The 14225-nt window shown below is 45.3% G+C and overlaps 1 protein-coding gene across 1 annotated transcript in view; it reads right to left on the bottom strand.

Annotated features, from left to right (window-relative positions):
• Positions 1 to 374: 374 nt before the first annotated feature.
• The window catches only part of LOC139388515 (reticulon-4 receptor-like 1), a 184672-nt gene continuing 170821 nt past the window's right edge, over positions 375 to 14225 (bottom strand). The window contains exons 2-6 of the mRNA XM_071135213.1: positions 5279 to 5451; positions 3691 to 3975; positions 1902 to 2011; positions 1608 to 1812; positions 375 to 1004 (exon numbers count right to left, since the gene is read on the bottom strand). Of these exons, the coding sequence (XP_070991314.1) occupies positions 375 to 1004; positions 1608 to 1812; positions 1902 to 2011; positions 3691 to 3975; positions 5279 to 5451 (1403 nt within the window). The remainder of the gene's footprint in view (positions 1005 to 1607; positions 1813 to 1901; positions 2012 to 3690; positions 3976 to 5278; positions 5452 to 14225) is intronic.

The following is a 14225-nucleotide window of genomic DNA, read 5'->3' as shown; positions in this document are numbered from 1 at the left end:
TCAACCACACAATCAGAACTCTGGATGTGACAGACTGTTACTCCCCCTTATGACATCATACTCCCCCTTATGACATCATAGCGACAGATAACCTGTTACGTTTCAGTTATGACTCCGAAAGAACTTCCCTGCCATATGTTACAGGTACACAGAGTACATTTAAACACACACACACACGCACTCACACACACACACACACACACACACACACACACACACACACACACACACACACACACACACACACACACACAAGCACACGCACACGCACACACACACACACACACCTCAGTGCAGGAGCCAGAGTGGGTCTGACATTCAGAGGAGTGTGTACTGTATTCTAGGGGTTGATATAAAGCACTCTCCTTTCAGTCTCAGAGGAGGATCACAGCAGTGAGTGACAGCAGCCCAGCCAATAGGACACAGAGAAAAGTCCCAGTGGAGCGGGATGCTGCATTACTATTGGCTCTCTTGACCCCGCTGGGCGGTCCAACTGAAGTCCTAGGGACACACTTGTTCCTCCTGCGAGTGGGGGCAGAGGGGTCGTGTTTACCCCCTCCAGGGGCGTTGTCCTTCTCCTCCCCCTCCCTCAGTGTCTGCACCTCATTCAAGCCCCCCTGACCCCCTCCCTTTCCCTTACGCCCCCTGTTGCGGGTACAGTTCTTGCGGCTCCCCTTGGGCGGCCTGGGCAGGGGTAGGGGCGAGGGGGACAGGTCCCCGTTGTGCTGATCCCCGTGTGGGAGGTGTGGGTGCTGGTGGTGGTTATGGCGGTGCCTGTGGTTCCTGTGATGGAGTCGATGGTCCTCCTCTTTCTTCAGGGACTCCCCCAGCTCGGCCTCCCCGCCTATGACACCTCCTCCCTGGGTTTCTCCTGCTGAACAGCTGGGTAGTTCCTCTTTCCTCAGCTCCTTCAGGTCCCGGCCCTGAAGCTCTGGAGGAGAGACGCAACCCAGAGACGACGTGGAGCCCCGGAACCTCCGCAGCCAAGCCCACAGCGGCAGGGCCTGGATGATAAGAATAATAATACATTTATATGAGATGCCTTTCACAACTCCCAAGGACACATTGCATTAATCCTGGGACTCATAGTCACATTGTTAATAGTGCAGTGCACCTTTGGAGAAAATCCTAGCTTCGCCTTCAGTCGAATTTTGCTTAGTCATGCACTGATGTCAATAAAATGTTCACTTAGTTCGGGCTTCAATCCGAGGCGTGTTGTAGAGCATTGGTAATAATGCACCTTTTCAAGGCAATGTTTCTCTGTTCAGAGATCGCATTCAGCTCAATTGAAAATCACCTTTAAATGTGAAGCGTGAAACCCGGCCTAAATCAACATTTGGCTTGAGTCGGAAGGCTAGCTGAAAGAGGTGTGTGGTGTTGGAGGTGTGTTTTTTGAAGGTGTGTTTTGAAGGTGTGTTTTGAGGTTTGTCTTTTGAATGTGTGTTTTGAGGTTTGTCTTTTGAAGGTGTGTTTTGAGGTTTGTCTTTTGAAGGTGTGTTTTGAAGGTGTGTTTTGAGGTTTGTCTTTTGAAGGTGTGTTTTGAAGGTGTGTTTTGAGCTTTGTCTTTTGAAGGTGTGTTTTGAGATGTGTTTGAACTGTGTCCCGACCTTGCAGTCACACTCCCAAAGGTTGTCGTTGAGTCTGAGGTACTCTAGAGCAGGCAACAGAGCCAGGCAGGCCCCAGACAGCTCAGTCAGAGAGTTGTTGAACAGGTAGAGGGTGGTGAGGCGATGCAGGTCGTGGAAGGCCAGACGGTGGACCCACTGCAGACGGTTCTGGTGCAGCAAGAGACGGTCCAGCACCCCCAGACCCCTGGAGGGACAGCAGTCAATCCATAGGGTGATCTTTTGGGAGATGTAGCACTGCTAAATCAATCAATCGATCAAAAAGGTGTGTCTCACCTGAAGGTGTTCTGGTGGAGAGACCATAGCCTATTGCCATGGAGGAAGAGGTGGCTGAGGTTCAGCAGGTCAACAAACAGATCATCCTCCAGGAACTCCAACTGGTTGTCCTGGGGAGGGGGAGGAGAGGGGGGAGAGTGGATAGAGGGAGAGGGGCAGATAATGAAGGAGAGAGATGGAGGAAGAGAGAAGTTGGGAGATATACTGTACGGTGCATTCGGAAAGTATTCAGACCCCTTGACATTGTCCACATTTTGTTATGTTACAGCCATATTCTAAAATGGATTACATTTATCCCCCCCCCCCTTATCAATCTACACACAATACCTCGTAATAACAATGCAAAAATAGGGTTTTTATACATTTTTCAAAATGTATTAAAAGCAAAAACAGAAATACCTTCTTTACATAAGTATTTAGACCCTTTGCTTTGAGACTCGAAATTGAGCTCAGGTGCATCCTGTTTCCATGAATCATCCTTGAGATGTCTCTACAACTTGATTGGAGTCCACCTGTGGTAAATTCAATTGATTGGACATGATTTGGAAAGGCGCACACCTGTCTATATAAGGTCCCACAGTTGACAGTGCATGTCAGAGCAAAAACCAAGCCATGAGGTTAAAGGAATTGTCCGTAGAGCTCCAAGACAGGATTGTGTCAAGGCACAGATCTCGGGAAGGGAACCAAAACAGTTCAGAATTATTGAAGGTCCCCAAGAACACAGTGGCCTCCATCCTTCTTCAATGGAAGAAGACTAAACTCTTTGGCCTGAACACCAAACGTCCTGTCTGGAGGAAACCTGCTACCATCCCTATGGTGAAGCATGGTGGTGGCAGCATCATGCTGTGGGGATGTTTTTCAATTGCAGAGACTGGAAGAATAGTCAGGATTGAGGGAAAGATGAACGGAGCAAAGTACAGAGAAACCCTTGAGGAAAACCTGCTCCAGAGTGCTCAGGACCTCAGACTGGGGCTAAGGTTCGCCTTCCAATAGGACAACAACTCTAAGCACATTGCCAAGACAACGCATGAGTGGCTTCGTGACAAGCCTCTGAATGTCCTTGAGTGGCCCAGCAAGAGCCTGGACTTGAACCTTATCGAACATCACTGGAGAGACCTGAAAATAGCTGTGCAGCATCGCTCCCCATCCAACCTTACAGAGCTTGAGAGGATCTGCAGAGAAGAATGAGAGAAACTCCACAAATACAGGTGTGCCAAGCTTGTAGCGTCATACCCAAGAAGACTCAAAGCTGTGATCGATGCCAAAGGTGTTTCAACAAAGTACTGAGTAAAGGGTCTGAATACTTATGTAAATGTGCAAATTTGCAAAAATTTCTACAAACTTGTTTTTGTCATTATGGGGTATTGTGTGTAGATTGATGCGTGGAAAAAGGAACCTATTTAATCCATTTTAGAATAGGCTGGAAAATCGAAAGTTCACTAGTAGTAACATAAATTGACTGAAAACCCGCAGTTATCTTTCTATCACTAGATCTCACACCTAAAGTATACTCTACTGTAGCCTATCAAAACAAATGTTCACTTTTTTCTGAATATCAAAGCTTCCTGCTGCAGGATTATCTTACTCCTGCAACGAAACTTAACTCAAATTAAGATCTAATATCTGTAGGCCTATAAGTCAAATATACAACTCTGTGAGAAGGACGTAAGATCAGGGAGGCTTGTGTTCACCACATTATTGTTGCCTACACATGCTGGCTTCTCACTGTACCCATGATGTGTGTAGCTAGTTATCTAATATAACTACAATTTCTATTCTATTCCCCTACCTGTAGATAGAGGTACTGCAGGCTGCTGAGCCCCTCGAATATCCCAGATGGCAGGCTGAGAAGACCACAGTGGTAGAGGTGCAGGGCGTGTAGCCGGCCTAGCCCCTGGAAGGTATCTGAAGCCAGGGCCCTCAGGTGACGGTTGTCCCCCAGGTCCAGCTCCTCCAGGCGGGCAAAGCCGTGAAAGGTGGAGGCCTGGATATAGGAGATGTTGTTGGAGTAAAGCCACAGCATGGCCGTGGTGGGGCTGAAGTGGCCTCGCAGCAGACGCTGGATCTTGTTGTTCTGGAAGAATGGAGGAAGGAAAGAGAATAACAAAGGATGCTTAGGGTCTGGGTGTGGCAGATCAGGTGCTCTTTGGAAACTGGTATTGACTGATTGGAACATTGGAAGTTGTTATTATTAGACAAAACCAGAGTGGACTGTTATCAGATATTCAGTCCGCAAGTCAGCATGTTTCTCAGCCATCACTAACTTGTATCTTTGCATCATCGGGTCAGCTGAGTAACCTGATGACCCGTTTCTACTAGGAAGGCATCGCATAGTAAAATATCAAAAGTCATTCAACTTTCAATGGAAGGAAAGTGAGAGAAGTTGAACAGGGTGGGACACATGTGACCAATCGAAGCTCACCATAGCTTCGAACCAGTACTGGATTGGCTAACAATGGCTGTTGATACGTAGCACTACTTAGCTTGTTTGCTAGCTTGTTAGCACCCACATGAGGGTGAGACTAGCGTGGCTTGTCGAGTGCTGCTTGTATAGTATAAATCCTCAGTGAGGCTACTACAATGGCTCGTGGCTGAACAGCTGCTTCATTAAAACAAAAAAATGTTAGCTTTAGCACTACTAGTAGTTTGCTAGCTAACTTTTGTAGGAAGCATCCAATATTGTGTGTGCAGCACTAAGTAGGTAGCTGGTTGGTTAGCAGCATCCTTTCAGTGACTGGCTCAGCTAGCAAGCTAATATTGGACACATTTATGTTAGCTTTCGTGCCTGTTGTCAAACAGAAATACTGCTCTGTGAATCACAAAACGTCCTCACGACAAAAACAGCAACATTATTGACACGTATTGTTTTAGCTTAGATACATTCAGACTGTTTTTGAGGCAGAAATGGGTTAGACAGACAATGTCACCTAGGTAATATTTTAGACAGCACGTTGTAGCCGGATTTCTTTGATCTATCACCATGACCCTTTGCGAGATACAAGACAGATCAGTGCAGGCGGAATCAATGCTCTATCTAACATAATACAATGTGTATTATTACCATTACATGGGGAATATTTCAATAATGCTATGTAAATTAATGACTAGAATGAAAACAATATTCAGTATCTAAATATATGGCTCCGGACAAAACTATTCCAAAAATAAGTTCAAGGCACTCAATTAAGCTACAAAACCAACTTTAAAATATTCAGGTTATCAAATGATTAAACAGTTTTATAAACTATAACTAAATACATTTGCATAAATGTGCATAAAATATCCCCCCCCCCAAAAAAAATAAATAAAATAAAATAAAATACAAAGGCTTTTAATTTTCTGGACTACAGGAGGCTGAGTAATCTACTGGCTCTTACCTGCAGGAAGACCCTCTCGCTCTGGGCTGGGATCCCCTCTGGGACAGACAGAAAGTTATGGGCCTGACAGGACACGGTGCTGGGAGAGGTGTAGCAGATACAGTCTCTGGGACAGGGAGAGGAGAGCTTCAACCACCCACATAGGACAAGGAGGACACCTACACCACCACAACCTGAAAGAGGAAGAGAGGAGAGAGAGAGAGATAAGTAAAGAGGTATTGTTGTGTATATTCAGAGCCATATTCCTGTAAAGCTCAGAGAGGCTCTCAGGACAAATTAAGTAGAAGTGCTGTGGTTGCAGGTGTAACAGTATAACTTTAGACCGCCCGCTCGCCCACACCCGGGCGCGAACCAGGGACCCTCTGCACACATCAACAACAGTCACCCACGAAGCATCGTTACCCATCGCTCCACAAAAGCCGCGGCCCTTGCAGAGCAAGGGGAACTACTACTTCAAGGTCTCAGAGCAAGTGACGTCACCGATTGAAACGCTATTTAGCGCGTACCACCGCTAACTAAGCTAGCCGTTTCACATACGTTACACAGGTACACCTGCCTCATCTGAAGCCGCTTCTATTAGGGTGCTGCTATAGGCCACCAAGTGCTAACTGTCAGTATCTGGAGAATATGTGTTGCTATAGGTCACCAAGTGCTAAAATTAAATTTAATCAAATTTTATTTGTCAGATGTGCCAAATACATCAGGTGTAGACCCTAACGTGAAATGCTTACTTACAAGCCCTTAACCAACAATGCGTAAGTAAGCATAAGTAACACAAGATATTTACATAACAATTAATGAGGCTATTTACAGACGAACTGTCAAACAGATGAACTGTCAAACAGGCAAAGCATTAATACAGGACTAAGATTGAATCGTACTACACCGGCTCCGATACTCGTCTGATGTGGCAGGGCTAACAAACTGTTACAGACTACAAAGAGAAGCACAGCCGAGAGCTGCCCAGTGACACGAGGCTACCAGACGAGCTACATCACTTCTTTGCTTGCTTTGAGGCAAGGAACACTGAAACATGCATGAGAGCATCAGCTGTTCCGGACAATTGTGTGATCATGCTCTCTGCAGCTGATGTGAGTAAGACCTTTAAACTGGTCAACATTCACAAGGCCACAGGGCCAGAAGGATTACCGGGACGTGCACTCCGAGCATGCGCTGACCAACTGGAAAGTGTCTTCACTGATATTTTCAACCTCTCCCTGTCTGAGTCTGTAATACCAACATGTTTCAAGCAGACCACCATAGTTCCTGTACCCAAGAACACTAAGGTAACTTGCCTAAATGACTACCGACCCGTAGCACTCACGTCTGTAACCATGAAATGCTTTGAAAGTCTGGTCATGGCTCAGATCAACACCATTATCCCAGAAAACCTAGACCCACTCCAATTTGCATACCGCCCCAACAGATCCACAGATGATGCAAACTCTAATGCACTTAACACTGCCTTTTCCCACCTGGACAAAAGGAACACCTATGTGAGAATGCTATTCATTGACTACAGTTCAGCGTTTAACACCATAGTGCTCTCTAAAGCTCATCACTAAGATAAGGATCCTGGGACCCTGTTCACTCATGACTGCATGGCCAGGCACGACTCCAACATCATCATTACATTTGCTGAAGACACAACAGTAATGAGAAAACCTATAGGGTGAAAAAAAACCTATACAGTGATGAGAAAACCTATAGGGAGAAGGTCAGAGACCAGACTGTGTGGTGCAAGGACAACAACCTCTCCCTCAATGTTATCAAGACAAAGGAGATGATTGTGGATTACAGGAAAAGGACGAAGCACGCACCCATTCTCATCGACGAGGCTGTAGTGGAGTAGGATGAGAGCGTCAAGTTCCTTGGAGTCCACATCACAAACAAACTAACATGTCCAAGCACACACACAGTCGTGAAGAGGGCACAACAAAACCTATTCCCCCCCAGGAGACTGAAAATATTTGGCATGGGTCCTGAGATCCTCAAAAGGTTTTATAGCTGCACCAACGAGAGCATCCTGACGGGCTGCATCACTGCCTGGTTTGTCAACTGCTCGACCTCCGACCGCAAGGCACTGGAGGGGGTAGTGCGTATGGCCCAGTACATCACCGGGGCCAAGCTTCCTACCATCCAGGACTGGTGTCAGAGGAAGGCCCTAAAAATTGTCAAAGGCTCCAGCCACCCTAGTCATAGATTGTTCTCTCTGCTACAGCACGGCAAGTGGTATTGGAGCGCCAAGTCTAGATCCAAGAGTCTTCTAAACAGCTTCTATCCCTAAGCCATAAGACTGCTAAACAGCTAATCAAATGGCTACCTAGACTATTTGCATTGTCCCCCCCCACGCTGCTGCTACTCTCTGTTATTATCTATGCATAGCCACTTTAATAACTCTACCTACGTGAACATAATTACCTAAATTACCTCAACACTGTTGCCCCCACACATTGACACTGGACCGATACCCCCTGTATATAGCCCCGCTATTGTTATTTGCTGTTGCTCTTAATTATTTGTTGTTCTCATCTCTTACTTATTTTTAGGGATTTTCTAAAAACTGCATTGCTGGTTAAGGGCTTGGAAGTAAGCATTTCACTGTTGTATTCGGGGCATGTGACAAATAAAATGTGATTTGATTTGAACGGTACCGAGTCAATGTGCGGTGGTACAGGTTAGTCGAGGTCATTTGTAAAGTGACTATGCATAGATAATAAACAGTGAGCAACAGTAGCAGTGTAAAAACAAAGGGGGGGGGGGGGGGGTCAATGTAAATAGTCTGGGAGGCCATTTGATTAATTGTTCATCAGTCTTATGGCTTGGGAGACTTTTGGTCCTTGCAGTTTCGGCACCGCTTGCCATGCGGTAGCAGAGAAAAAAAGTCAGATGCCGAGCAGTTTCCATACCAGTTGTCGTGTCTTTGGCATCATTAAACTGAAGACTTATTTATATCAATTCTCTGTAATTATTATTACGTGATTAAACTAACTTAATCATGTAACTGTAATTAACTAGGAAGTCAGGGAACCAAGGAAAATATTCAGATTACAAAGTTATAATTTTCCTAATATAACTTTCAGATATTTTAATATCTGATCAATTAGTCTTCTAATTAATGAATGATTCTTTACCTCACGATAGTCTCATTCCAAATGTCAGAAATGGTTAGTTATCTGCACGAACCCAGTCTTCACCTTGAGTCATCCATACATCAATTGTCTTAAATCAGTTATATATTAACTAACTAAATAATCACAGAAATGCACAAACAAACAAGTAGATATGGTTACAAGGAAATGATAGGGGAATGTGCCCTAGTGGGCTAAACCGGCATGGCGGCTTGGTGGACAAAAGGGAAGTGGGGGTCGACTGAGATAAAAGTCACTACAAAGTTGATAATTATAACAATTTAAATGCTAATCCTTTGCACATGAACGCTCACTCATTCTGGAATAATTGCAATCAATATATATATTTACGCTCAGTGTTCCGTCGTGATCTCTTTTGGAAAGTTTGTTTCCGTTGGAGAGTTTGTCAGCCCTCTCTCTCTCTGTTGTGGTTACAATGGATGGTTCAGAGTAACATTCCGCAATGTTGTTATAGAATAGATGTTTCGGCGGTTGTCGTTCTTCACGTTCAATGATACCGAATTCCTAGCTGCAGACTAGTAATTAGTATCAAAGATTTGTTCTTATTCTGTCAGTTAGATAGTCTCAGAGTTTATCCACATGGTATGGTTAAGAATTCAGCAATGGGCTCAAACCTTGGCCCTCTCGTAATTGAGGTCAGCTTGGTCTCTACTCAAACCTTAGCCCTCTCGTAATTGAGAGAAGCATGGTCTTTACTCAAACCTTAGCCCTCTCGTAATTGAGAGAAGTGTGGTCTGAAGATAATTTCCCAAGGTGGGGGTTATATTCGGAAGAGCCGAAAGGGCCTGTCCCATGACCACAGATCAATGTCTGTGCTCATGTGGCGGGCCTATGACTTAGTTAAACTCCAAAGGGAATTGTAGTTTCCTTCATTAAACAGTTTAAAATCACATTAAATCATTTCACAAATAGTTTCATCTTTACTCATTAATTTAATACAACAATTAGATGAAAGCCTCACAATTGAGACTCTTGTATAAACAGGGTTATGGTAATGTGGCTGTATTGTCTCTCATGAGTTTCAAAGAATTGTACCAAACGGACCAGTTCATAGCTGGCTACTTCACCGACCGTTTATACATTCTCCAGAACAAAATATTGTTCAGTTCTCAAATTCTGTGATGTGGAAGAAATTCCTTTGTTCTCTCTATGAAAACTCACCCTCTCTCTATACTGTCTGGCCATGAGGAAGAATCTCCTCCAGGAATGTATGACCTGCCTAACAGCAGCCTGGGTGTGGGAGAGAGAGAGAGGGGTATGGTGCAGAGAGAGGGGGGTGGTGCTCGTTGTACCCAAAGAGGGCAACGTCATGACACAGTCGGTGATGTAACCAGTCAGGATGCTCTCGATGGTGCAGCTGTAGAACCTAATGAGGATTTGGGGACCCATGACAAGTCTTTTCAGTCTCCTGATCGGGAAAAGGTGTTGTCGTGCCCTCTTCACTACTGTTCACAACGGAACTTGAAACTATCAAACTAGATCCTCTCAAACTCGGTCAGGTTGAATGGGCAGCGATGCTGCACAGCTATCTTCAGGTCTCTCCAAATGTTCAATCGGGTTCAAGTCTGAACTCCGGCTGGGACACTCAAGGACATTCAGAGACTTGTCCCCGAAGCCACTTATGCATTGTCTTGCCTGTGTACTTAAGGTGGTTGTCCTTTTGGAAGGTGAACTGGAAGGTGAATTGAGATCCTGAGCTCTCTGGAGCAGGTTTTCATCAATAATCCCTCTGTACCTTGCTCCGTTCATCTTTGCCTCGATCCTATCTCCCAGTCGCTGCTGCTGAAAAACATCCCCACAGCACGATGCTGCCACCACCATGCTTCACCGTAAGGATGGTACCAGGTTTCCTCCATGACCAAGCCCCTTCTCCCTGATTGCTCAGTTTGGCAGGGCAGCCAGCTCTTTGGAAGAGTCTTGCTGTTTCCAAACTTCTTCCATTTAAAAATGTGTTCTTGTCAACATTCAATGCTGCAAAAATGTCTTGGTACCCTTCCCCAGTGCTGTGCTCCAACACAATCCTGCATCGGAGCTCTACGGACCATTCCTTCGACCTCATGGCTTGGTTTTTGCTCCGACATGAACTGCCAACTGCGGGAACTTAGATAGACAGGTGTGTGCCTTTCCAAATCATGTCCAATCAATTGAATTGACCACAGATGGAATCCAATCAAGTTGTAGAAACATCTTAAGGATGATCAATGGAAACCAAGATGGACCTGAGCTCAATTTCAAGTCACATAGCAAAGAGTCTGAATACTTATGTAAATAATGTTTTTCTGTTTTAAATTTTGAATACATTTGCAAACAATTCTAAAAACCTGTTTTCAATTTGTCATTTTGGGGCATTGTGTGTAGATTGCTGAGGACATTTTATATTCAATACATTTTAGAGCAAGGATGGGAACGTAACAAAATGTGGAAAAAGTCAAAGGGTCTGGATACTTTGCCGAAGGCAGCGTACATACCCCACCAGACACAGCATTACGGGTTTCTTCACAGTACCCCAAAAAATGACATTAACATTGCAGTTAGGCAGGCAAAAAGCCATTGATCTTTAAAAATATCTAATTGAACTGTACTGTTTATTATGAGAATATGAACACGTATACATGAATAGTGTGTAAATAGTATTTCTTTTGGTGTTTTTCCAATATACAACTCCCAATATATAATTTCATGTAATATCTTATGTTGTTCTTGTCTATAACTGTTCTGTACGTTGTCACATATTTCTACGTTTTTTGTGGACCTGATGAAGAGTAGCTGCTGCAATGGGGATTCTACTAAACTAAACTGAACTAAAATGGGCGGGGGTTTAGCAGATACAGTCCCTAGGTCAGGGAAGGAGAGCTCCAACCAGCCACACATACACAACCTGACAGGAGAGAGAGGAAAGAGATCATTTCATTTTTTAGAAAACCTTTCTCGGCACTACATAGCAAAAATGATGAGAGGAGGGGAACATGTGAGGGATATGGGAGAGGTAGAAGAAGGCAGTGAGTTGTAGATAGGGGGAGGGAGAGATGGATGGAGGGAGATAGTCGTAGATGGGGGAGGGAGGGATAGAGAGAGATAGTCATAGATATGGGAAAGGAGGGATGGAGGGAGGGAGATAGTCGTAGATGGGGGAGGGAGGGATAGAGAGAGATAGTCATAGATATGGGGAGGGAGGGATGGAGGGAGGGAGATAGTCGTAGATAGGGGAGGGAGGGATAGAGGGAGAGACAGATGGGGAGGGAGATAGTCATAGATAGGGGGAGGGCGGGATGGAGGGAGGAGATAGTCGTAGATAGGGGATGGAGGGATGGAGAGAGGTAGTCGTAGATAGGGGGAGGGAGGGAGATATTAATAGATAGGGAGGGAGGGAGGGAGGGAGGGAGGGAGGGAGGGAGGGAGGGAGGGAGGGAGGGAGGGAGGGAGGGAGGGAGGGAGGGAGGGAGGGAGGGAGGGAGGGGGAGGAAGGGATGGATGGATGGATGGAGGGAGGGAGGGAGATAGTCATAAAAGGGGAGGGGGTGATGAGGGAGATAGTAATAAGGGGGAGATAGTCATAGATGGGGAGGGAGGGATGGAGGGAGATAGTCAGAGATGGGGAGGGGGGGGATGAGGGTGGGCGACAGTCATAGATGGGGGAGAGAGGGATGGAGGGAGGGGTGGAGGGAGATCGTCATGGATAGGGAGGGAGGGGTGGAGGGAGATAGTCATAGATAGGGGGATGGAGGGAGATAGTCATAGTGAGAGAGAAGGACAGAGAGATGGAGAGAGAGAGACAAAGAGAAAGAGAGAGTCAGAATTAATTGAATTTGTGTAGCAGCAGCTATGTTATCAAAGACATCTTGATCGAAACACTGGTTGTCCTCAGTTTAATAAAACAACAGTGGGTTCACAAGACATGGATTACTGCTCTGATACTATCTGACACAGCACACACACACACGTACAGACACGTACATACACGCACAGCACACAGCAAACACACCTCAATCTCATTAATAACACTAATACATCCTCTGTTAAACACACTGAGCACACACACACACACACACACACACACACACACACACACACACACACACACACACACACACACACACACACACACACACACACACACACACACACACTCCTTCTTCCTCTAAAGGTATAGGAGAAAATCAATGCTATTTCCGCCAGCTGAACACACACACACACACACACACTCTCTCTCTCTCCCCTTCTTCCTCTAAAGGTATAGGGGAAATCAATGCTATTTCCTTCAGCTGAACACACAAACACACATACACACCTGTAATACACTATTACTACAATTAGGGAGAAAGAAATAGGAGGTAGAGAAGAGAGAGAAAAAAGAAAATGATGCAAGGCAGGAGAGGAGGAGAGGAGGAGCAGAGAAGGAGGAGAGGGGGGATGGGAGGAGGAGGAAAGGAAGAGAGGAGGAGAGGAGGAAAGGAGGAGAGGAGGAAGAGGAGGAAAGGAGAAGAGAAGGAGGAGGAGAGGAGGAGGAGGAGGAGATGAAGGGATGAAGCACACATGTTTCTGGTTTTAGATGATTTCTCTTTTTTTTGGCCAGGAATTGATTTTGCCCTCCTTTGATGTAGAGATGGAGAGATGAGAGGAGAGGAGGAGGACAGGAGGAGAGGAGGAGGAGAGGAGGGATGTATCGATTGAGAGATGAGAGGAGGAAAGGAGGGATGTGTCATGGAGAGATGAGCAGAGAGGAGGAGGAGATGAGGGGACTGGTGAAGTGGTGGAGAGATGGAGATGTGCACTGATTAGGAGGAGGAGAAGAGGAAAGAAGGGAGGAGAAGGATAAATAAAATATGAGAGATGACGAGGGAGAGGGAACTGGAGCAGAAGGCATCAGAAATATAGATAAGGCGAAGAGAGAGGAATAGTGTATCTGGGTTAGGGTTAGAGGAATAGTGTATCTGGGTCAGGGGAATAGTGTATCTGGGATAGAGTTAGAGGAATGGTGTATCTGGGTTAGGGTTAGAGGAATAGTGTATCTGGGTTAGAGTTAGAGGAATGGTGTATCTGGGTAAGAGTTAGAGGACTAGTGTATCTGGGTTAGGGGAATAGTGTATCTGGGATAGAGTTAGAGGAATGGTGTATCTGGGTTAGGGTTAGAGGAATAGTGTATCTGGGTTAGAGTTAGAGGAATGGTGTATCTGGGTTAGAGTTAGAGGAATAGTGTATCTGGGTTAGAGTTAGAGAAATGGTGTATCTGGGTTAGAGTTAGAGGAATAGTGTATCTGGATTAGGGTTAGAGGAATAGTGTATCTGGGTTAGGGGGATAGTGTATCTGGGTTAGAGTTAGAGGAATAGTGTATCTGGGTTAGAGTTAGAGGAATGGTGTATCTGGGTTAGAGTTAGAGTAATAGTGTATCTGGGTTAGGGTTAGAGGAATAGTGTATCTGGGTTAGGGGGATAGTGTATCTGGGTTAGAGTTAGAGGAATAGTGTATCTGGGTTAGGGGGATAGTGTATCTGGGTTAGAGTTAGAGGAATAGTGTATCTGGGTTAGAGTTAGAGGAATAGTGTATCTGGGTTAGAGTTAGAGGAATAGTGTATCTGGGTTAGAGTTAGAGGAATAGTGTATCTGGGTTAGGGGAATAGTGTATCTGGGTAAGGGTTAGAGGAATAGTGTATCTGGGTTAGAGTTAGAAGAATAGTGTATCTGGGTTAGAGTTAGAGGAATGGTGTATCTGGGTTAGGGGAATAGTGTATCTGGGTAAGGGTTAGAGGAATAGTGTATCTGGGTTAGAGTTAGAGGAATAGTGTATCTGGGTTGGG

The sequence above is a fragment of the Oncorhynchus clarkii genome, chromosome 29, assembly GCF_045791955.1.
Source record: "Oncorhynchus clarkii lewisi isolate Uvic-CL-2024 chromosome 29, UVic_Ocla_1.0, whole genome shotgun sequence".
Classification (NCBI taxonomy): Eukaryota; Metazoa; Chordata; class Actinopteri; order Salmoniformes; family Salmonidae; genus Oncorhynchus; species Oncorhynchus clarkii.
Note: the sequence above shows the minus strand (reverse complement) of the source record. Positions and strands in the feature narration are given on the sequence as shown.